This window comes from Podarcis pityusensis (genome assembly GCF_964106645.2).
Source record: "Podarcis pityusensis genome assembly, chromosome: 1".
NCBI lineage: Eukaryota > Metazoa > Chordata > Lepidosauria > Squamata > Lacertidae > Podarcis > Podarcis pityusensis.
The window spans coordinates 70,787,105-70,812,139 of NC_138028.1; the positions used below are offsets into that span (position 1 = coordinate 70,787,105).

Here is a 25,035-nt window from a genome sequence, read left to right on the forward strand (position 1 = left end):
GTTGAGATTGCACATAGACAAAATCTGTATGTTCTAGTCAGCCCTTCCTGGGCCCTTTTAATCAAGCATAGCTGTGTCTCGATGAAAATCAATAGCATCATAAAATGTGAGCATACTCCTATCTCATAATTAGCAGGAATGTTTTGCCTGCAATGGAGAAAACCAAAGTTTGGCTCCAAAGGTAGCTGGCAGATGGTGTGAAGGCTGTGGTTTCTAGTATCCTTAAATGCATTCTCCAGCAGAAAGAAAAACAGTGATTATCAAAAAGTCAATTGTCATTCTGTGTCTTTAGAAAAATTCCCATTAAAGATAAAGCCAATTTTAATTAGATTAAGTATCCAATTACTGTAATTACATTTTTAAAAAAATTCACATCATGAGGATGACCCTTTTAAAAAGGGTTACAAGAATAATTAGTGTATTCATATTAACCAAAATGTATTGGATAATATTTATACCCAGAAGGCAAAGTACATTACACATATTTCACCTTTGGGGAAACCTTGTAAATGTTTTGGCAGTAGTATGAATATTTATAGGCAGGAATGTGCTTTAGCAAGATTATGTGAGAAAGCATTTATATCCTCACAATTTTTTACCCAAGGGTAAAGTATACATAAAATGTAGTGCAGAGATTATGGATATGCAAAGTACAATTTAAGCAGGGACAGTTTTTATCCGTTTGTTTAATTAATTGGAGCAGACTATTTTCTTTCTTTCTGCGCCCAAATGACCCACAAATCCAAGGGTGGGTCCCTTTTTTATTCAGTAGTAACCAAGCAAACAAAACTGCCAAAGGGGCAGTAAAGATATAACATACAGGCTGGGCATTAATTAGACTGGGCTAGAAGCCACATGGCCTTAAGGCCGTCCATGGAACAGGAACCTGGTACTCCAGAGCTTGGCTTGAAGGGATGCTATGGGCCACAGCAGGCTGTTGTTATCGGCTGGGCTTCCCCGGGCCAACAGCCTAGTGCCACTAGGCCAGAGAACAGATTCTATCGCTGCAGAGGCAGGACACGCCACACAGCTGAGTGAATTGTGTATCCTGCCACCATGTATTATACCAGGAAGCAAAAACTATGCTGAACAACATAAAATGCAACTTAATCGCAGCTGCTTTGTGAGCGAAGTTTATCCTCTTGTTGTTTATACACCGGCTCAGGGTGCATACACACTGATGCACGCCAGCACCTAGAAGGTTTATCTCCAGGTGATGGGCTGACATTGTAACACAGCCTAGAATGGGAATGGCTAACCTTTGGCCCTCCAGATGCTGCTGGACTACAACTCCCATCATCCCCCAAGTATTGGCCATACTGACTGTGGCCAATCGGAGCTGGAGTCCAACAACATTTGGAGTGCGCAGGTTAGTGTATGCTGGCCTAGAACATAGCTGAGAGAGCCAGTGAGAGAGGAGAGTGAGACTTGCCCAGAGACATTCACAAGACACAGAAGACTTCTCTGGAGCCCACACAGGTAAAGAACATACCCTGGAGAAGGAGCTCTGCTGGCCTCACCCTGGCATCTGCATGTCGGGCATGGACATCAGAAGAGGAGCTCCCTTGCCTGAGCAACTCTTCACACAAAGGGGTTCCTCTTCAGATGCCTGAAGTCAGTGCGTGGACCTCAGGGGCAGCGGTAGCATCTCACTTCTCCTACAACTGAGAGTAATGTGTGAATGCGGCTGGAGATACACTGACATATATAACAGAAGGAGGTGGAGGTTCCTATACTTTCTCAGAAAATAAGCAGTGCAGATTTATTTCATGGGGAAGAGCAGTGGGTTGGATGGAAATGAGGTATACGCCTACAGCTTTTCTGTGGATCTGCCATAGAAATGCAGACACAAGAGAATGATTTTTTTAAAAATGTGAAGATCCCACTTATGAGTTGGCACACAATTCTTAAGTCTGGTTCTGGAAATGCAAATTGGGACTATTCTTGCTAAGCAGGACATTTGCATAGTCATGGCCCTACCTCACAGAACAGGTTCAAGCTGAATATATAGGACAAGTCTTCATGGCTGGGAAGAAAGGGTGGGATCCAGACCTAGGCTGCAGTCCTAACCCTGCTTACCTCAGAGTAAGTTGGGTTACTTACCTGAGTGTCATCCTGACCTGAGTTCATTTTCACACAACCCTGCTCTGGCACAGTATATGTCCATAGTTAGTGTGGGTATGGAAAAGCCAACAAAATCTAATTTCAGGTAAGAAATAGTTTTGATAAATTGAATGCACAATAAGAAAATGTGTCCAGAAGGGAGCCCTGTGACTTGCTGTTCTTCAGTTTTACTCCTCATTGGTACAGTATCTCAAAGTTTAATATGTGTTGTCTTATCCCAGTTTGGGAGTATTTGGCAATGTTGCTAAACTACAACTCCCATCATTCCTGACCACACCCCATACTTGCTAGGGCTGATGGGAGCTGTAGTTCAGAAATACCTGGAGGGCAAAAAATCCCCCCCCCCATCTGGTCTTATCCAAAATACATATATTATGAACATTAAGGGCCATGCCATGCTACAAGCTATGCTAAATATGTTCATTTGTGACATTCTGGTTGTTCCCATCCCCAACAGAGACGTTGCCCAACCATGGATTTTGAAAGGATATGTGTTACTCTTTTTATGTGTGGAATTATACCCGTGCCTCATTCACCAACCAGCGGTGCTGCTGTCCTTTTATTTTCAAAGACAGCACTTCTGTAACTGCTGCACGGCAGGGCCGAACCCAGGCTTTGTAGGATTTTTTGCCAACATCCTCCTCCCGCTACAGCAGACCTAATATCAACCACTAAGGCATCCAGATAGAGAGAGCACAGACAAGAGAGCAGAGATGGCCCTTTTCAGCACTGTTACCACTCACTCCAGCCAGTGGCTGAGCTCTTTCATAGGTGGTGCGGCAGCCAGGAGTTCTCTTTCTCAAAAGGGGTGCATCTTTCTCAAAAGGGGTGCATCTTTCTGCTACACAGGAAAAGAGTGAGCAGAAGCAGCTTTGTGCAGCCGCCACTACCTCCCCTTGCTACCTCACATTTATATACCGCTCTCATAATATTCTTTATCTCTCTGGTGGTTTGCAATGCAAATTAAAAATTAAAAACTATGCAATTCGATAAAACAATTAAAACTAATTCTGTTTTCAGTGTGGCCAGCCATAGAAGAGTGAAATGCAAGAATTTCTAAACTAATTTTGACAGCATGCTTAAGATATTTAGCTTCACCCTTAAGAGTTCAAGAGTTTAGTTCTAGGTGACCATTTTAGAATGGACTTCTAAAGGTAGATGTTCAAGGAAAAGTCAGTTAAAAGGCCAAAGCTGATTTCTAGACAGATTTCCATATGTACCGAGATAAACAGGAATTGGAATACCAGATGTCAAGGAGAAGCCTGCAAGCAGGACATGGGTGCTACAGGGCTCTCTGCAGCAAATTGCATTCACAAAGGCATACTGCATCCAACAGTAGAAGCAGAATATAGCCATCATGGGGGGGGGGGGGCTATTAGGTTGTTGTTTTTATTTTTATGCATTTTGTTGCTTTATATCTTGATTTTATTCTGTGAACTGCCCTGAGACCCCTGGGTATGGGGTAAGGTTACCAGACGTCCCCGTTTCTCAGGGACAGTCCCCAGATTTACAAATCAGTCCCCTCACAAAATCCATCTATTAAGTAGGAAGTTGAAAAGTGTCCCAGGATTCATTGGGAAAAACCTAGTAACCTTAGTATGGGGCGGTATATAAATTCAATAAATACATAAAATAAATCACAGCCACCAGCCACTGATACCTTTCTCCTCCTGCACGGACTTGCAACACAAGTCATCTATCCACACATTCATTTAATAAGATCTATATATGTACCACTTAGAATTACAGAGTTGCAAGGGATCCCAAGGATCATTCAGTCCAATGCAGGAATACACAGCTGTCCCAGGGCCAGATTTAGGTGTGATGAGGCCCTAAGCTACTGAAGGTAATGGGGCCCTTTATATGTCCAGCTGTCCTTTGCCAGCAACAAATTGTCACTGTTTTTTGTGTTGAATATATGCTACATGGTAATTTATGGACCTAATAGGTATCTAAAGCCATTTGCACATAACAAAATACGTCTTTTATCAAAGCAATTGTTGAACTGAAATACAATTAAGAAGAAGTATATTAATAGTGAAATATTGGGGGGGGGGGGTGCAAGAGAGTGGGGCTCCAAGCTATAGTTGTTTAGTTTATACGTAAACCCGGCACTGGCTGTCCCATACAGGGATCGAAGCTGCAGCAACCTTGGTGTTATCCGCACCGAGCTCTTACCAACTGAGCTATCCAGGCTGATTGTAAAAAATAAAATAAAAAAGCAAAAAGCAAACCTCAAAAAGTTCGCAAGAGATGGAAAACAGTTTTTTTAAAAAAAGATCAACAAGAAGAACTGACGATTTCAAAGCATTCAAAAAATTAACAACAAGGATAAAGTGAAAGCAGATTAAAACATGCCTCCCTTAAATTCTGAGGTAAAATGTGCAGGGCAGCAAGCGGCAGAGGCTGCTGCTCTTCTTCGCTCTTCGCCTTCCCTCCAAGTGTGGGCACCCTGGCGTCCGCCGGCGCCTTCGGGAGAAGTGCGCATGTCCGCCACAGCCCTTCTCTTTCTCCCGCCCTCCCCCCGCCCCGCCCCAAGCCGGAAAACATTCCAAACGGCTTAGGGAAGCGAGCGAGGATGTGACGTCGTGCGGGAAAGGACGCCGACGTTCCGCTCCGGGCCGCGGCGGACGGGCGCGCGCTTGTGGCCAGCCATGGCGTACTCGACGTTCCGCAAGGTGGCCCTGGCCTCTTGCTTGGTGCTGTGCGTGTCGCTGCTGCTGCCCAAGGTCTTCCTTTCGCGGGGCTGGAGGCAGCCGGAGCCCAGCGCTGCGCCGCCTACTCTGGTCGCCGCGCCCGAGGGTAAGAGGCCGTCCCGAAGGCCCCGACCGCCCCGAACCCCTTCCGCCACCTCGTGCGTCAAGGGTTGCCGGACTGAGTCATGTGCATGTCAGGGTCACATCTGCACCCCCACCCCACCCCACGTAGCAGCTCCTGGAAACACAAATAGGGGGGTAATATTGGGTGGGATTGCTGTGCAAAATGCCCACGCATTAAATCACTTTCTCGATATTACTACGCAAGATTAGAGGAAGGTGGGTGGGTGGGGAACCCCAAGGATTTGCAAACCTATGCACACACAAATGCACCCAACCCCTTTTGCAGAGTTCACCCGTGCTGTTTTTTGCACGTGCTTTTTTTCTTTCTTGCAGGTGATTTTTTTCTTTCCCCTGCTCTTTCCGCACAGGAATTTTGGAAAGCGGGGTGGCTGGAAGCTCAGGATACATGTAGCGGGAAGGTGATCCTTGCTCATTTAATTTAGATCGGTCTTATTTGGGATGAAATGGACCATTCACTGAAGAAAGTAAATCGCAGTTCCTTGCCCTCGTTCGTTTTCACAACTAAGCTGTTGGGAAGTTCTGTCCGATGTGCTGAAACTGCTTAAGAAGCTGGGTGAATGGGCATTCCAAGTGTTAAATGCCATCAGAACAGACAAAGGGAAGTGCTTCTTCACACAGTGCGTGGTTAAATTACGGAATTCGCTGCTACAAAATGTAGTGATGGTCACCAACGTGGATGGCTTTGAAAGGGGTTTAATACAAATTAATGGAGGACCATTTGTTCAACGCCTCCATTGTGCAACTGTATCAGTTGCTAAGGAACACAAGTAAGGAGTGTGCTGTTGCACTCATGTCCTGTTTGAAGGCATTCCAGAGGCATTTGGTTGCCACAGTGAGAACAAGATGCAGAGCAATGAAGCTATTACTGAAGCTGCCCCTTGAGTCTAGGAGTGAATAAAAAAAAAGTGTGTGAGAGAAAGACTTCACCTTTTGACTAGTTGATATCTTGATTGAAGGAGGTTCAGGTTATTGTATTCAGTGTTAGGAAACGTGCAGTTATTTATACCTCCAGGTTTAGCTGTGGCTAGCAAAGTTAAGATTACGACTTTACCTTACCCGGCCTTTACCATTGAATTCACAGAAACTTTCTTCCAAGATGACATGCATTTTAAATTGTGTTCGTTTTTAAGCCATCCCTTGAAAGCATCAGTTTGTCAGCATCTTATAGTCATCACATTGTTTTTGTTTTTATAAACTTCAAAATTCCATGTCCACCAATTGTTTTGATGTTTGTTACATTGCTTTGGATATTTTATATGAAATAAAATATAATTTAAACTGTCTGTATCATTTTTTTGCTGCTTTCTGCCATTTCTTTTCTTTTTTTCAATTTCTGCCAGGCTTGGGGCAGAAATGGTCACCATTTGCATTATTTTTAAAGTGTCTTTCCTAATGGATATCTGTGATTGTACATGATGACCAAGGATTTCTCATGTGCAGAAAGAATCTGCACTAGTACTGCAGTATTTCTGCAATTTCTTGCCTTCCTTAATGTGTAGCTGATCTTACTTCTGAAGGCATAACTGTACATGTGGGGTGATAAGAGCTTACCGTCCTTCCCTTATTCATTCTCACGCCATTACGTACCACCCATGTCACCTTTTAAAGTTGCACTTTTACTATAGAGCTGCAGGCAATGAATGGTAGAAGTAGCATTTCAGGTGTGTTTAAATTGCCAGAAAAGAAGTACCCCATCTCAGCTATGTTAGCCTTGCTCTCTAAACCATTCATTAAGTACTTTTAAATTGCTGCAGGAAGTGCAAAGCATTTACCGAGTTGGATTTGTTGCCACTTAGTCGCAAGTCTCACTGTGGCAGGAATCAGGCTTCTCTGTCTTTCTGGAATTCAAAGGGGGAAGTATTGGCGTGGCCATATCCCATGAAGTTTGGTGCGGATGGTCATTTTTAAACTGCAGGTTTTTTGTTACAAATTATGCTGTTTGTAACACACTCCTTTTATTCAGCTAAAGCAGGGGTTTTCAACCAGTGTGCCGTGGCACCCTGGGGTGTCTGGAATGATGGTCAATGGTGCCACGGGCAACAGTGGCCTCTGTCCCTCTTTCCTTCCCTCCTTTGATGCCCTCTCGTGTCTCTGCCCCTCAAAGACCTGTGCGGCTGTTTATTGCAACAACTCTGGCCACAAGCTCTACAGGCGAATGGTGCCTCTGGGGCTGGCCAGGGGGTGCTGGTTGCCCAGAGCTGAGGTGGCCTTGGAGTAAGCAAGCAAGTGGGTAACGGAGCCCAGCCAGCCCTTGCTATTGGGAATGGACAGACAAGTGGGAGGTCGGGCAGGTAGACAGGTGCTGTGCTGGCCTTTCTCGTACTTGCTGTATGCCTGGGAGCTTAGTGCCTGGAGCCGAAGGGGAGCCTTTCCACCATGCAGGCCCAGCAACTCCTGCTGTTGCCACTGCTACCTCCCAAGGTGAGTAAGATGGTGGCTGCACATTCACCATCAGGCTGCTAAGGCTGGAGGCATCTTTTTCCCAGGTCCCTGTGGGTCGGTGTGAGGAGGCACCTCTCTTTGGGGTGGGGTGAGCGTGTCTCATGGACCAAAAGTGGCTGCGGTGGCTGCCCAGAGGACTTCCAAGGAGATGAGAGGAGGCTGAGGGAACACTCCACAAGGGCTGGTGTTCAAAAAGAGGTATGGGGCTGCTTACTCTGCAGGCAAGGGGTGACATAACTGGGCTTCTGAGGCTCAGAGCACGTTTTACCACAGGGAAAGAGTGTAGTTGGTCAAGGGAGCTGTGGACTCAAAAGGGTTCTTGAGCTAAAGCAATGAAGATAATGTTTTTAGCATTCTTGTTTCAGTTAAGTAAACAAAGCTTCTGTCAGGCTGAATATCTCACATGATAGTATAAAAGTAGATGGATGTAGCATTCCCTAAGCATAATAAAGTAAATCCCAGTTAGGGATAAAAGTATAGAAAGTGTATCCTGTTTCATGACCAAGCGTGATATATTGGCACAGGAGAAGGGAGCAGGTGGCGCTGTGGTCTAAACCACTGAACTTCTTGGGCTTGCTGATCGGAAGGCCAGCGGTTCGAATCTACACAAATGGGTGAGCTCCTGTTGCTCTGTCCCAGCTTCTGTCAACCTAGCAGTTCAAAAGCACGCCAGTGCAAGTAAATAGGTATCAGTGCGGCGGGGAGGTATTTCTGTGCACTCTGACTTCTGTCAGTGTTCTATTCTGCCAGAAGCAATATAGTCATGCTGGCCACATGACCCGGAAAGCTGCCTGTGGACAAACACCAGCTCCCTCAGTCTGAAAGCTAGATGAGCGCTGCACCCCCATAGTTGCCTTTGACTGTACTTAACTGACCAGGGGTTCTTTACCTTTATCTTTTTTTGGGGGGGAGGGGGACAGGAACAGTAAATGCAGGGATTTTTTCCCCAGCTGGAACTTGCTGAAACTCAGTTCTGACACCTCTCTGGTGGGCATTGGAGGTGGGGAATGGGGTGGGTATTGTCTAGATGGAGCAGGTCTAGATGCTGGTTTTGTCTGGCTCCCTCCTCATATAGTGGGTTAGTAACCCATCTAGTACAGCCACATGCAGCAGCCGTTCGTGTACAACTGCAATTAAAATCTTTGCACATTCCCCTGTGTATCAGAGTATTGGTGTTGAATTATGCAGGGCCACAAAATAAATGGAAGGCCAAGTTGGGAGAACTTTTACAGATCAATCATGGAATCACTGAGCACGCAATACTTTCATAAATCATCTTGAAGTCACAACGAGCAGAACTTTACTGATGACTGATGGGGCAGAATCAGGAGCTTCTCCTGGCAAAAAGTGACTCCTGAGCTATGGCAGGCCAGGCTCTGTAGGGCCATGGTTTTGTTGCCAGGTGTATTCAGGAAAATGGCGGTGGGGTGGGAGGGTAGACTTAGATATCTACCAAGGAACTTATATGAACCTGTCTTGGAACTCCAATGTCTTGTAGAGGCATCTGGGAAATATTTTGTAGTGTATGCAACATCATGTGGACTAGAGCATTAGCCAGGCCTGTCAGGACCTCCCTGATCCCCAGTTGAACTGAAAGGTAAGGTTTAAAGCACAGTGGAAACTATCCTGCAGCTACTCATTGCAGGGGGACACTGGTAGTGGTGAGTCAGCTGTCTTAACGTGCTCGTTTGACGTTCCTGGATTTTGATAAAAGCTCAGTAAGCTTCTGAGGAACCCCAAGATTTCCCTAAATTGTAGTTCATCAGTGGTTAAGGAATTAAATATATACACTGTAGTGCCTTAAATGTCAGGTGACTTTTCTGCAGCCCCCATACAGTTTTGAATTACAGTGTCTCTCAAAATCTGCATAAAATAGAATACAAACTGGTGTGGTTCATTCTGGCAAGGTATGCATGTCAACTTAGCTGGCAGTGTTCCATCTTGGCAAACTTTGGTGCCATAGCAACCTCCCATCATTTTTGATTAATCTCTTTTAGCTTGAGGTCGCATTCACCCTCCAGGAGCGGCATACAAGTGGTGAAGTTTGCCCAAAGTGCACCACCACACACTGTCAGAGACTCACAGCTCCCCCTCCTTAGTTGATTTGTGGAGATCAGTTGAGAAAGGGGCTATTGCTCCCCCTCCACCCATCAAATGACAGTTTGCATCCCCATAAAGACATTGGGCTCTGCCATCCTGTCCCTGCCCCAGACTGTGACTACTTTTTCTTTTTGCCGCTGCCACCAAAATTGATGGGTTCCTGAGGCAGGCCTAAGAAGCTGGATTAGTTCCTCAAACCGGTTGTTTAGGTGTTCCCACTTTGTGCCTTTCAACATACATTGTTATCCAGTGCTCATTCAATTGGATTCTTGACAGTAATTAATATGTCAATTACCATATGTTAAAATTGCCGTATGGTTTCTGATGATGGGGACTTATTGATAGAAATGTCAAACAGTCATTGTTATATGTGCAATCTCGTGTGAAAAAATATGGGTGTATGAACACCTTATTAAGGACTCCTCTATGAAGTTTACTATACAGCGGAAAGGAGCAGCCAAGCATACTAGGACTCAATTTCTTGACTTTAAGAAAGCCGACTTCATAAAACTTAGGGAAGTGCTGGGTGAGATCCCATGGAGAGTAATACTAAAAGGAAAGGGAGTTCATGATGGCTGGGAGTTGGTTAAGAGGGAGATAGTAAAAGCACAACTTCAGGCAATACCAATGAGACGGAAACATGGAAGGTGCCTAAAGAAGCCAGGGTGGCTATCTAAAGAACTTTTAACTGAGTTAAGATTAAAAAAGTACAAAAAATGGAAAAGGGGGGAAACCACCAAAGAGGAATTCAAACAAATAGCCAGCACGTGTAGACACAAAGTCAGAAAAGCTAAAACACAGAATGAACTCAGGCTTGCTAGAGAGGTTAAAAGCAACAAAAAAGGCTTTTATGGGTATGTTCGTAGCAAAAGGAAGAACAAAGAAACAGTGGGGTCACTCAGAGGAGAAGATGGTGAAATGCAAACAGGGGACACAGAAAGGGCTGAACTCCTCAATGCCTTCTTTGCCTCAGTCTTCTCCGATAAAGAAAACAATGCCCGACCTGAAGAATTTGAAGCAAATGATTCAGCATAGGAAACACAGCCCAGAATAACTAAGGAGATAGTACAAGAATACTTGGCTAGTCTAGATGTATTCAAGTCTCCAGAGCCAGATGAACTGCATCCAAGAGTATTAAAAGAACTGGCAGATGATTTCTGAAGAACAGGCGAAGTCCCGGCAGACTGGAGGAGGGCAAATGTTGTCCCTATTTTCAAAAAGGGGAAAAGAGAGGACCCAAATAATTACCGCCCAGTCAGTCTGACATCAATACCAGGGAAGATTCTGCAGCAGATCATTGAGCAAACAGTCTGTGAGCACCTAGAAAGGAATGCTGTGATCACCAATAGTCAGCATGGATTTCTGAAAAATAAGTCATGTCAGACTAACCTGATCTCGTTTTTTGACAGAATTACAAGCCTGGTAGATGAAGGGAACACAGTGGATGTAGCCTACCTTGATTTCAGCAAGGCATTTGACAAGGTGCCCCATGATATTCTTGTAAAGAAGCTGGTAAAATGCGGTCTTGACTATGCTACCACTCAGTGGATTTGTAACTGGCTGACTGACCGAACCCAAAGGGTGCTCATCAATGGTTCCTCTTCATCCTGGAGAACAGTGACTAGTGGGGTGTCACAGGGTTCTGTCTTGGGCCTGGTCTTATTCAACATCTTTATCAACGACTTGGATGATGGACTCAAGGGCATCCTGATCAAATTTGCAGATGACACCAAACTGGGAGGGGTGGCTAACACCCCAGAGGACAGGATCACACTTCAAAACGACCTTGACAGATTAGAGAACTGGGCCAAAACAAACAAGATGAATTTTAACAGGGAGAAATGTAAAGTATTGCACTTGGGCAAAAAAAATGAGAGGCACAAATACAAGATGGGGGACACCTGGCTTGAGAGCAGTACATGTGAAAAGGATCTAGGAGTCTTGGTTGACCACAAACTTGACATGAGCCAACAGTGTGACGCGGCAGCTAAAAAAGCCAATGCAATTCTGGGCTGCATCAATAGGAATATAGCATCTAGATCAAGGGAAGTAATAGTGCCACTGTATTCTGCTCTGGTCAGACCTCACCTGGAGTACTGTGTCCAGTTCTGGGCACCACAGTTCAAGAAGGACACTGACAAACTGGAACGTGTCCAGAGGAGGGCAACCAAAATGGCCAAAGGCCTGGAAACGATGCCTTATGAGGAACGGCTAAGGGAGCTGGGCATGTTTAGCCTGGAGAAGAGGAGGTTAAGGGGTGATATGATAGCCATGTTCAAATATATAAAAGGATGTCACATAGAGGAGGGAGAAAGGTTGTTTTCTGCTGCTCCAGAGAAGCGGACACGGAGCAATGGATCCAAACTACAAGAAAGAAGATTCCACCTAAACATTAGGAAGAACTTCCTGACAGTAAGAGCTGTTGGACAGTGGAATTTGCTGCCAAGGAGTGTGGTGGAGTCTCCTTCTTTGGAGGTCTTTAAGCAGAGGCTTGACAACCATATGTCAGGAGTGCTCTGATGGTGTTTCCTGCTTGGCAGGGGGTTGGACTCGATGGCCCTTGTGGTCTCTTCCAACTCTATGATTCTATGATTCTATACAGCTGCAAATAGAACATTTTAAGTCTGTTGTAAAGTGCATTATACAAATGTGACACTAGATGGCGATGTCAAGCTATGGCAAATTCGATACATGTTTCAAAGCATTTTTTTTAAAGGCATTTTCATAGCGTTTTTTATATGTGTCTAGATTCCACCTAAGATTCATATTCAGAGGATAGAACAGGACTTAAAACACAACACATCCCTTTAAGAATGGATCTTTTTAACCTTGATTTTCAGGAAAGACCAGTCAGTTTCCTCCAACAATGCATCCCCAGATGTCTCCAGAAACCAGACCACCCACTACCCATTTCCCAAGGTCTCATCTTGCGGAAGCAGTTGCAAAGGCCAAGGGTGGAGGTGGAGGCGGCGGTGGAGGTGGAGGAGGTGGCGGCGGCAGTGGAAGAGGTCTTGTGGGACAAGTCATCCCAATATATGGATTTGGGATCCTTTTATACATATTGTACATTCTTTTTAAGGTAAGAAATACCACTTCACCCTTAAAGTTGCATCAGTACAGTTTCTTAACCAGTGAGTCATTGACCTAGTTCACATGTCATGGTAAATCTAAGGGCTCTTTTGCTTCTCTCCACTAGTATTGGGGTGAAACGAATACTTAGTTCATATGGTCACTTGCCGGAGGAGAAGATCAAGAGCTTCTGTTTTGAAACTAACTGTATTTACCTGTAATGATCAAACTTGTTAGTGGTTCTTTTGAAAACCAACCAAAAAACCCTCTACTTAGTGAGCATAAACGAAAAGCAAACTGTGGTTTCTGATCCTGATAGATTCAGCAACTAGAGTTTGAACAAAATCGTAATTCCTCAAGTTAGGACTTGATAGGGAACTTTGGTTGGTTTAAAATTGAAAGCGGAAGCTTTCAGACCTGGCATGCAAAGGGGGAGTGTGGCGGTAGAGTGAGCCATGGCTTGCCTCAACTCATTTCATAACTTTGGTTTCCTTTTATGTTTTAGCTGAGGCTGTTAATGTCTTTCTAGAAACACCTATGTCTCTTCTGTCACAGCAATAACCCTTTCCAATTAATAGCTTTCTTCTAAGGGGAAAACCACAACAGTTGAGCGGAAATGTCCTCCGTCGTCATCTGGAAACACAAACAGGAAAATCAGTAAGTAGCATTTCCAAGACTGAATTGAAATGGCATCCAAAATTGGCTCTCACTTGGAAAATAAATCTAGCAGCACGATAGATGAGGCAATGTGATTATTATTACTACCAGTAGTAGTGAGTGATAGTCAGTGTTTGTCACACTGAGTAAACCCATTGAAATCAGTGGGATGAAATCCATGGGGAGAAATTGGATATCACCCATTTTGACACAGTTGGATTTTGTGTGTATGCAGAAGTAAATCCCACTGTTGTTAAATTGAGCTTACCCCACATAAACTATGCATAGAGTTGCAGCCTTGATCTCCTTCTTCGCAACAAAAATAATTGTTAGCTTTCCTTTTATTCTGAACATCCCTTATGTCATTAGACTGTGTGGTTTTCTGTGTCGTAGCCTTTCCTGTCTTGAGGCATTTACAATCAGCCAGTCACTCTGCATGTAGCTGCTTATGAGCAATTGGGTGCATTATATATGCTTCTCCTAGCCTTAGGGAAATTTTCTTTTTCCTTTCATTCTGCCTGGGAAGAATAAAAAGATTATTTTCATTAGTTCTGTTTACCGGTAAAGCCCTCTTAGTCGCCTCTCATGGTTCCCTCGGAACAAGTTCCATTTTGTTTGCTGCACATTCAGAACAAATACATGCTGATTGAATGGAGTGAATTGTCAGAGCTGCCGCTGATGCCTTTTGGGACCACATTTATTTTGCAGCTGACTATGAGCTTGCCCAACTTCAAGATAAGCTGAGAGAGACTGAAGAAGCCATGGAGAAATTAATCAATAGAGTGGGACCCAACTGTGAAAGGTATGTGGCAGTGACTCTTGTTCCGGCAGATTAAAAAGGGCGGGTTCTTTTTGTATTTCTCTGTTCCCAATAAAGCAAATTAGAACATTTCAAATAAAAATATGCTGTCAAATAAAAAACTGCATCTCTTAAACATCTTATAATTTGGAGGTACTTTTACTCAACTCTTTCCTCTTCCAGTTCTATGTTAAACTAAATTCAGCATTTTGAATTAAACTAAAAGAAATATGGATGCACGTGATTTCTGGTGTGGTGTTTCACTAGCTTTGTAGCTTCATAAATCCATTAAACACAGAGGGTGATACTCCTGTGTAGACCCATTTAAAACAATGGCTCTCCAAGACCATTCATTTCAATGGGCCTAATCTGAATATGATTTAGTTGGATGTCACCCAGAGATTGTAAAGAGATGACGTCAACTCTGTTACAATGTTCTGCATAAATGGATTGATGCCTTCTTAACCTCTATAAATTCCATTATGGAATTTCAGAAGGAATGCCAATATTTATAACTTCCTACAGTATTCCATTTGTTCACAGTAGATGGGAAATGAAAAAGAGGGTGGCTTGATGGGTTAAGTAAGAAAAGAAAAAATATCCCAGATCAGGCAATAAATAGGCACTTTTGTATGGTCTATAATTAAGTTATTTGTCTGAGTACTGTTTGTTTGAACTACCCTTACTACCTACTAGATTAAGAATATTTATAAATGTAGAACTAAAGATACTCACTCTTCCCAGTCTTTGCCATGCTGATGAGAATGGCCTATTTGCTACCCTTCACTACAGATCATATTAATCTGTAGCCTATCTTCCAGCTGCCTGCTCATCTGATGGCAGATCGCAAGGCTCTTTTTCTTATGCTTGGCATCCAAAAGCATAGGTGCATATTTATCCCAAAATAAGTCCCACTGGATTCAGCAGGTCTTGCTTTCAAGTAAGTGTGTTTAGTATTGCTGCCTAAAGCTAAGTCTCCAATCAGTTTGACACAAGAGACTGACCAAGGGGAAGGATGTAGCTCAGTGGTAGAGCATCTGCCTGGCATGCAGAAGGTCACAGGTTCAGTCCCCAGCGTGTCTGGGTGAGAGATTGCAGTGTGAAAGTCTGGAGAGAGCTGCTGCCATCGCTATAGACAAAACTGAAGGTAGATGGACCAATGGTCATAAAAACATTATGCTCCTGGTCTGATTCAGCATAAGACATCTTCCTGTGTTTTAGAATGGAACGGTGGACACATGCAGACAGGTTTCCTCTACTATTTGATTCTTCATAGATAAGGTTGCTGAAGTTATCTATGGAAAATTCAGCTAAAACAGTGGAGTTCTGAGTGAAATGGCACCGGTAAAACATTTCAGATGGCTTCTGTGTGGCATACAGTGAACAGAGCACATGAAGGCAAATTGTGAGCCACGCTGCACTGTGTTTGCCTCTTGCCAGTGTTGGATGCCCTAGTTAGGAGCCTGGTCCCTGATAGAGAAACTATAACAGTAATAAAGTCTGGGATTAGAGTTGCCATTGGCCATTAAACGTCACTCAAAGCAAAGCAGATTTTTGAAGGAATGTTGCTCAGGAGACCAGCAACGTTTCTCTAGGCAAAGCAGTTCTGCAGATTCCTAAACAATCCAGCTTCGTAAGATTCGCCCTTAGGCCAGAGCCACGACACTGTGTATCTTTCCTTTTATTTAGAGGCATCTTACTTTGCTAGTCTTGCTGCTTTCTAATGACATGATATGGAAAGGCCTCGTCACAATATCTTGCTATTCCTGTGAGGTAAAGTCTCTCTCATTAGGCAACCCAGTACCCATAGCAAAGACAAAGTGGCTTTGATTTTTTTCCTGCCTGTCTGGAGGTGACAGTCTTTCAAAAGGCACACGTTAGTTTGATAACCGTCAGGGTTGTCAGAGGAGACACTATCTTGAAAGCTGAAGAAATTCAATAGGGGTTCAATTCCTGCTTAGGTATGTTTACTTGGAGAAAAGTAGGTGGAGAAGGGAGGGAGACCCGCAAAAGCTATGACAAATGGAAAAAGAAATATATTTCCTAGAGACTGATGTGCCTCATTAAGGGTCGTGTTGGTTCTAAAAAATAATGAGAGAAAATCCCTACTGGTTTTTAATAAAAGGACCAGAGGCCTTATGCATAATTGTTTCAACCAAGTTGCTACTGTACTATTCCTTTTACTGTTTTAAAGATGAGACCTAGAAAACTCAGGGTGCTTCCAAACCACTGCTAATTTGTTTTGATGATTTCAGTGATATACTGGCAAATTTAGGTTTCAGACAATTAAAGTCAATCTGGCACTCTTTTGCAACAAACCTGCTCTCCCTCCAGGCCCATTTTGCTGTAAGGAAATAATTAATAATAATAATAATAATAATAATAATAATAATAATAATAATTTATTTGCCCTTCAACCAAAGAACTCAGGGAGGTTCACAAGATAAAATCAAAGAGATAGCACAAAATGAATAGATAAAACAAAACAGAACAATAACCCCCTTCCTGCAATCACATTAAAAAGGCCATAGAACATTAAACAGCCAGAGGCCTGGTTGAAGAGGGAATGCATTGGAAAGTGTGGGGTAGCAATTGCTTGTTGCATTGTCACAGAACCCGCGAGCAATCAAATGGGAATGGATGCTCCATAGAGAGCCAATGTTGTCTTGCCTCCCTGCAAATTTTGTGCAAACCAATTGGGATGATTGCTCCATAACTGGCCAGCTGGGAGTGACCTTTCAACAGATACAGAAGAACTATTGGGTTGCAGAGTCCAGCTCACTTTGATGCATGCGTTTTATTTATTTGGTTAGAATGCCGGTTGTGAGCTGACAGGAGCAGTCGTCTAAAATACCTGGAGGGCACCAGGTTGATAAAGGCTTTCACAAGCAATAGGTTGGATCTTTACAAATTTGTAAGATCAGAACCAGGCATTCTCCCCCCGCCCCGCCCCCTTCCATAGCTGTCTGACGGTCCCTTTTCTTAACTTAGGAGAAAAAATATAAGTAATTTGAATGCTTTCCTCTTTCTGTGATATTTAATCAGCATGGGATAAAATGATGATAAAAATTATGAGCCACTTGATCTTTCTCAAATAGTTGAAAATAACACAAAAGGTCACTGTTTCCATCTATTTCCTAGTCACTAATACTGTTCATCTATTATATATATAAAGCTCTCTGTGTTATTATTGCGCAGTGGCAAGAATTTATTCTACTGTGAGCAATAAAACAAATCGCCAAATGGTATTTTGATGGTCTTAGGGCATGGTCTGGAAGCACACAAGGCCCCCAACTTGCTGAAGCTAAGCAGGACTGGGAACCGCATGTATGGGTTGGGTTCCATGGTGGAAGAAAGGTGGGATATAAATAAAATAAAATAAAATTTAAAAGAGAGAAATAGGGATTCAGACAAAGATTTAATCAGTTACTTCATTTTTCTTTCTTTCTCCTTTTTTCCAGTTCCTTTGTTTTTTGAAAAAATAAAGGGTTTTTTAAAAAAAATTATGATTTTCAGGTTTATACATTTCACTAATTTTACAATCATTTTAACATTTCAAAACTTGACTTCCTTCCCCCTCTTTCTGTGGTTCCTTAAATTTATTTTTAATATCTTCTGCATATCCAAATTAACTTAATTTGCTCATTAATTCATCTACTTTAAATATATACTCTTATAAAACTGAAGGTTTACACTTTATCTGTAAATATTCAATAAACCATTTCCATTCTTTTATTAAAACATTTGTTTTCATGATTTCTTATTCTTCCGGTAAGTTTTGCCATTTCTTCATATTCCATAAGTTTTTGTATCCATTCTTCCTTCGCTGGGACTTCTGCTTCTCTCCATTTTGGGGCAAGTAACATTCTTGCCACTGTAGTAGTATACATCAATACGTTTCTGTACTGTACAATACGTTTCTAAGCTCTGGAGCCAAGTGAGGATTCCCAGGTAAGATCGTCCCTCTATTGTGTGGGCAGGTAATCCCTCCCCTACCTGGCCTGGTCTCCTTGGCAACGCTTCCCCCAGGTGGGATTGGACAACTGACTGAGGTAGGCGGAGACCTCCAGGTATCCCACCTGAGGGAAGGCAAAGCCAAGCCTATGCTGTTGGAGCCGCTCCAGATCTAGGGGCTGCGCGCGTCCACGCAAAGGGCGCCCCCCGTTTTAAGCGGGGAGCGGTCATTCTGTACAGTTTAGGTAGTTCTGTCCCTATAATTCCCAAAAGAAATCAGTTACTTCAGGTCAACATGTGAAGTGTAGCCACCTGCTTTCTTGGTACCTTTTCTTCGCCAGCTCCCTTGCATCTGTACCCTTTCATTTCACCCACAAAAGCTGTGATGTTAGTTGGCATTCCACAACTGTGCCTGAAGGCGGAGTGATTTAAATTATTGATTTATAAATTATGTAAATCAGCCAGAAAAAAATGCCATTTTAAATCACCAATAGTATCTCATTGATGCTACTTCATTTATTTTCTAAATAATGGTGTGAATCATATTAATTGGCAACAAAGTAGAATATTATTTACACTGTTTCAATCTTACAACTAGGTCTTTCATCTCCTTGTATGCTGTCCTTTTTTAAAAAACCTATAGAGTGAATGCCTTTAAAATAAGGCCTTTTTATGATTCCCCATGGCAGTTGGTGAGGTTAAGTATGGGACTATATAGCAGTCTTTTTTATTTGACATTGGGATACAGGTATCTTAATTGGCTTGCACGGTTGCTTTTTTCATGTTTGTTCACTAGGACAGAGAACCATTCCTCTAAAACTTATTCGGATATTGCCAGTCATGTCCAATAGTAGGTCTGAGCTGTTGTCGTGGGGTTTTTTAATGCCTGTTCCATGTTGTTGTTTAGTCATTTAGTCGTGTCCAACTCTTCGTGACCCCATGGACCAGAGCACGCCAGGCACTCCTGTCTTCCACTGCCTCCCGCAGTTTGGTCAAACTCATGTTCGTAGCTTTGAGAACACTATCCAACCATCTCGTCCTCTGTCGTCCCCTTCTCCTTGTGCCCTCCATCTTTCCCAACATCAGGGTCTTTTCCAGGGAGTCTTCTCTTCTCATGAGGTGGCCAAAGTATTGGAGCCTCAGCTTCAGGATCTGTCATTCCAGTGAGCACTCAGGCCTGATTTCCTTAAGAATGGATGCGTTTGATCTTCTTGCAGTCCATGGGACTCTCAAGAGTCTCCTCCAGCACTGTAATTCAAAACATCCATTCTGTTCCATAGTCGGCCCCAAAACGTCACGACTGATCAAGAGAAAAGGCTACTTCAGCAGCTCCGAGAAATTACGAAGGTCATGAAAGAAGGCAAACTCATAGATGGGATCTCCCCAGAGAAAGAAGCTGAAGAGGCTCCGTATATGCAGGACTGGGAAGGTAAGGAAGACCTTTCGATTTATATGAAGGAAGAATGAGTGTGCTGCTGTTTGTTTTTGCTTTTCCTTTAAAAGAAAAGCTTATCACAGGAAGCCATTCAGTATTCAAAGGCATCTGAGCACCTGGCTCTCTTAACAAGAGAGAATCCATTGATTGCTTAAGCATCTCAGACTAGCCAGCTGTAGTTTGTTGTTCATGAGGGCTTATAGCACTATGCTACAAAGCTGAGGGACAGGAGGGCTCCTTGGTAATATCTAGGGATGGGGGGAGAAACTTTATTCCTTTTGTATTTAAAGGCAAACCTACCTGATTTGCCCTTACCAAAACAATACACGAACTGTAACATCACTTCCTTTGACATCCACACTTCTCTGAATTTTGCAATGGAGTTCTCTAGACAAGTAAATGTGAACAAAAATGCATATGCTAGGTAGGCTGCCACTTACATAAAAATGCATATAGTGGTGAACGTAACATACAGAAATGCATAATATTTGTGGGGAACTGCTTTGCAAAAAAGTGTGTATCGGGCAAAATTCAATACAAGAAATGTGCATGTTAGGATAATTTCGGACTCAAGGGCTGATTTAAATAAATAAATAAATAAAATCACATACCGATGGGAAATTGTGGAGACCTGAATTTAAGACTGGGAAAATGAAAACTGAACGAAATCAAAATTGCCATTTTCACACATCCTGAGCTAACATCTGAGGCAGTTGTTCAGATTAAGAGTAGCTCCCCCAGTCTACATAGGGAGGAATACCGTGTCCTGAGTTGGGCATCTTTAAAAAGAATCTTATTGCCACTCCACTGTCTTTCTGCAGATGGATCAGTATCATTCTTTTTATCTCTACCAGTCTGTGCTTCATTTAGTGGTGCACAGGTGAAAGGCAGGTGGTTTCTACCGTGGAGGTAGAAGCAGGTGGTTTTTGTGACCCACCAACTCTCTTACAGGAATTGATCCAGGGGTTGAGAGAAGCTGCTCAGATTTGACCACTGTTAATAGCTGTGTTGGTGAAGCACAGTCAATGGCAGGGAGAGGGGATTTGCTCTAGGAAGGCAGTGTGCAATCGAAGAACTAAATCCCAATTTGTTAATCCTGGTTAGCAAGGAGCCATTAGTATGTCTAGACCAGTCCCGTATGGATGCAGGACAGATCTCATTCTAAAACACATAAGCAATTGATGACATTTCAGCCACTAGATGATCTCTTCTGGCTGCAATCTCAAATCAAGCACACTGATTTGAAAGTGCCACTGAAATCAGTGTCACTTCCTACAGGAATTCAGGTGTTTGTATGGCTGAACAGATCCAGTAATACTATGAGCAAGGTGCCTGGCATGATTGTTCCATCTAAGATGAGTTTATTTTATGTTCTAAGGTTATCCAGAGGAGACCTATCCTGTCTATGATAACTCTGATTGCGTCAAGCGCAGACAGGACACAATCCTTGTGGATTACCCTGACCCCAGCCAGCCTTCGGCTGAAGAGATAGCAGAGAGAATGGCGTTTGTGGACGATGAGGAGTGTTTATGTAGTGAAACCGTTTTGTCTGCTCTCGCTATAGTGAACAGTGACCCTGCAGCAGCCCACGAGACGGAGGGCCAGCACGCCACGCTCAGCGACCAGAGTGGCGCTGGCCATGACCCTGAGAAGTGCTACTGCTGCCACTTCGAAGAGGACGACCCTGCTGTGATAGCGGAGAATGAGGGCTTCTACCCCGAAAGCTGCGGTGAAATGGAAGATGCCACAGCCCAGGAGGAGCTGCTGCTGAATTCCAACCTCGAAAATGCAGATCCCCAAGAGCAGAACGAGGGAAGTCCAGACGAAATGGGCATTCTGAGGAAGCGAAACACGAAGGGCATAGCGTTGCTGGGACACTGAGGATCAAACGCGGAAGGCTATCTCCCCTTCTAGAAACTGGGCTAAACTGCTGCTTGCAAGACAAAGGCTTGTCTCCGTTGTTGCATACCCAGCTGCTGCATCTCTTTTGCATTTGCTGCTTATTTGAATGGAAAATGAGTAGCCCCCCACTAGTTCATCAGCCTGGCCACTTCAGCATCAACTGCCTTGGAATCATAGAATCATCGTTGGAAAGGACCCCAAGGATCATCTAGTCCAACCCCCCGCAATGCAGGAATCTCAACCAAAGCAACCATTACAGATGGCCTCCAACCTCTGCTTTAGAGCCTCCAAGGAAGGAGAGTCTGCTGAGAGAGTCCATCCTACTGTTGAACAGCTCTCACCGCCAGAAAGTTCTTAGTCAAAATCTCCTTTCTAGTAACTTGAAGCCATTGGTTTGGGTCCTACCCTCCAGAGCAGGGGAAAACAAGCTTGCTCCATCTTCCGTGTGACAACCCTTTAGATATTTGAAGATGGCTATCATGCGTATCTCCTCTTATTCAAGCTAAGCATACCCGACTCCCTCAATTGTTCCTCAGAAGGCTTGGTTTCCAGTCCCTTGCTTGCTATAGCCTCCCAAGGCGTCTAAATCAAGATAGCTTCCCATTGTGCCTTCTTTCAGCCTCTCCTCCTGTATAAAGTAATCCAGTAGGGAATTTTCCCACTGTACTTCTAACACCTTCACCAATGTTAACCATTCGTCAGGTTGAGGCAGCCTGTTTTAGATACACTTAAAAGGATAGCAGATAATCAGTTTTTATATTTGATTATCATATTTGATTTGCGTAAAGTAGTTGGCGTTTTATTTTATTTTTTGCCTCTGTCTTGGGTGGTCTCTTGTTGCAGACCAAAATCCTTCATGCTCTTGTAATGAGGAAATCATAAGGTGAAAGGGGTGTCTTAATGCCATTCCTTACGTGCAAGTGTTAGTTGATTTTCTTGGCTGATAAGCACAAGGCATTTCTGGGAAATTTAGGGGCAAATCTTAATACCGCCCACTGCCTAGCAGGACTCAATGGAGATAGGGGGCCAGTGGGGGAGGCAAGCAGATGGCTGTGCCAGCCTGGAGCTGGCACAGTGATGAGGCACTGATCTGGCATGATGCTGCTATCTGACAAACATGGTGCCAGCTCTGGTTCCAACTGATCCCAGACTGGCCCAGCCCCTTTGCCCCTGGAATGCCCCATTGCAGAGCCTTCCACTGGCTGTTGCTGCTGGGGATTCCACCAGTGGCACTTCTGCCTGCCAAGATCTTTGGCAGTCAGAAGGGTGATGTCTGTATTGATGGAGTGATGCTTGCAACCAAGTTGGCAGAGACAGGTGGGAGGCTTACTTAAGTGATAGAGGTGGGTGGAGGGACGCTTCTGCCCAATCCAACCCTTCCCCCCAGCCTGGCGCAAGGGTGTGTGGGTGTGTGCCAAATTATCTCTTTTTTGTTGTATCAACAAAGAACAGGGTTTCTTTTTCTAGGTCACTTGTGGAATGAGCAATCCATTTCACCTCGCCTGTGGCTCAAGATGGCAGCCCTTCCTGTGGCTCAAGGCTAACTTACCACATGATTCCACATGAACTTCAAGGCCAACTTTTCCAAAATGCACTCACAGTTAAAGTGTGCAACCAAAACACAAGGGCATGATTTTTGGAGGAGAGCAAAACAGATGACCAATATGCGTCATTTGACAGATGAATTAACAGCATCTTCAGAAAACCTGCTTCACTTGCCCAATCAAATCGCAGAAAGAAAGGGATTTCCAGGGTTCAAAGCAAAGAGATGAAGATGCCAAGCGGCATAACACTCCTTCTCTGAGGCCTAAAAGTACATGAGTAGTTTGTCTCCCTATTTTTCTTTTTCTACTAAAGGGTTTATAATTTCTTTTGATGTTGCAATTATTTATGAAAGCACTATTTATTTATTTATTTATTCATTTATGCAAGTATTTATATAGCTAAATATCACAACAATCCGAATACAATAAAACACAACTATAAGCTGTACAAAATAACCACTTAAATGACTGGTCAATCGATAACACTTAAAAAAAAAACAATGGGGAAAAACCCTGCATATGCTTGTTGGCATACAGGGGTTGTTTTGAGGGCTCTTTTTCCTTACAAGAATTTGGGTTTAGAAGAGATGCTGAAAGCATAAGAAGGATCACTTTCTCCCATGTCAGCTTTTCATAGCGCAATCCCATGCAGGTTTACTGAGAAGCAGCCGTGGCTTGAAGGAAGTGGGAAGGGGGCACAGTGCTGGCACTGCAGTCATTGGGATGAGGCAGGACAAGGTGGTGATGGGGCTGGGGAGCTCCAGCGGGGCACAGTTGCACATATACTTAAGGGGCCATTGCCACTAACCTTGTCATGATCACCCTGCTTCATCCCAGTGAGTTCACTGCTGCCAAGAGTAGACCACTCCCTTGGCCTACTCGCCCGCAATGGACCACTGCTCAGCTCCAGGGTTTGCTCCCAGGAAATTGTGGTTAGTATTGTAGGCAATCGGGTGCAGTCCTGTGTATTGTCTGCTCAGGAGTAAGTGCCAGTGAATTGAGTGAGACTCAACTCCGAAGAAATGTGTATAGGGTTGTGGCCTTAGAGTGGAATTCCGTGTTGTGCTTTTACAACCATCTGTGCAAGCACATCAGCTTATAAGAAGGAGTGATCTCTTCCTCCTTCCCCATGAGCTGTTCTGGGGATTCTCACAAGAAGCCAGTTTCAGGGAGTGCAGGGGAAGGAAAGGGGAGAAGGCCCTGTTGTGCAAGTGAAAGTTCATTAGATGAATCCTGTCCCATGTATGTAACATAGTAGGCAGACCGTCCATTGAAACATCATGCAGATGTAGCTATCCAGTAGATCGCTAGGAACTTCTCGAGAAGGTGACTCCATAGAGCCATTATGGCTAATTCAAAGTGTGGTTGTATTATAGGGTACATGGAGAACGTCAACAGCTGCACTTATAAAATGGGAGGGATGTAGGGAGGGTTAATTTTGGTTGGGTTTTCATTGCTGCCTACCTATTCTGCAGCAGGAAAGATTGTATGTGTATGTTGTCTTACGTTTGTGGCTTCTGCTGCTAGAAAGCCTGCCTTTTGGCAACTGTCCTGCTTAAATAACTAGGGGCTGAAATGTCAGATATGCCTGGCCAGCAGAAATGCTTCTGTATTATAAGTTTCTGTTCCTGGAATAAGGGACTTTGGTCATTCCAGTTCTCCATGCCTTTAGCAAAGATCTGCTTTAGCGAAGTTGATAATCAGTTCAGCACCATTTCGTGGCCCATGTTGGACATTACAGAAACCTGCTTTGAAAATAGTTTGCAGCACTAAGTGAATGGAAAATACCAGAGGAAATTTTGTAAGCATATTTCTCTTTTGCATCCATATTTATTTTTAAATTTGTTTATCTGTCTGAGTAAAATGAGGAACAACATTCCAGTATATATTTCGTGTGTGCGTCATGTGTGTGTTCTCTGGAACAAGCAATGTGACTTTCAAAAAGAATGGCAGACAGTTGCGTTTCCCATTTTAAGGCTGAGTGAGAAAAGACCATTCTGCTTACCATGAATGGAATTTCTGGATTTCATAGAAACTGCTACCATAGAGGGGGCTATGCTCCCTTTCCAGCAGCCAACTGGCAACGTTGCAAGTTCAAAACAGGTAACTAGGAAATACATACTTGGCTCTACCCTGCCCTGAAGGGAATCAGGTTTTTTAAATGCCAAG

General features: G+C 43.6%; 1 protein-coding gene across 2 annotated transcripts; it reads left to right on the forward strand.

Annotated features, from left to right (window-relative positions):
- Nucleotides 1-4,682: 4,682 nt before the first annotated feature.
- On the forward strand, nucleotides 4,683-24,750 carry RIC3 (RIC3 acetylcholine receptor chaperone). Of its 2 annotated transcripts, none has more exons than XM_080975297.1 (6): nucleotides 4,683-4,926; nucleotides 12,347-12,585; nucleotides 13,154-13,232; nucleotides 13,941-14,034; nucleotides 19,266-19,414; nucleotides 20,799-24,750. In XM_080975297.1, the coding sequence occupies exons 1-6, from the start codon at nucleotides 4,779-4,781 to the stop codon at nucleotides 21,299-21,301; spliced, it is 1,212 nt and encodes a 403-aa protein (XP_080831423.1). In that variant the 5' UTR covers nucleotides 4,683-4,778; the 3' UTR covers nucleotides 21,302-24,750. The 2 variants fall into 2 exon arrangements, with proteins under 2 accessions (XP_080831423.1, XP_080831424.1); XM_080975298.1 differs by having other exon boundaries at nucleotides 4,685-4,926; nucleotides 20,985-24,750.
- The last annotated feature ends 285 nt before the right edge of the window (nucleotides 24,751-25,035 follow it).

Excerpts from the sequence above, each read along its gene's own strand:
- RIC3 (XM_080975297.1), top strand. The coding sequence starts at position 4,779 with ATGGCGTACTCGACGTTCCGCAAGGTGGCCCTGGCCTCTTGCTTGGTG. Across the intron at positions 13,233-13,940 it reads AAACACAAACAGGAAAATCA|CTGACTATGAGCTTGCCCAA; the intron begins GTAAGTAGCATT and ends TTTATTTTGCAG. Across the intron at positions 14,035-19,265 it reads GTGGGACCCAACTGTGAAAG|TCGGCCCCAAAACGTCACGA; the intron begins GTATGTGGCAGT and ends TCTGTTCCATAG.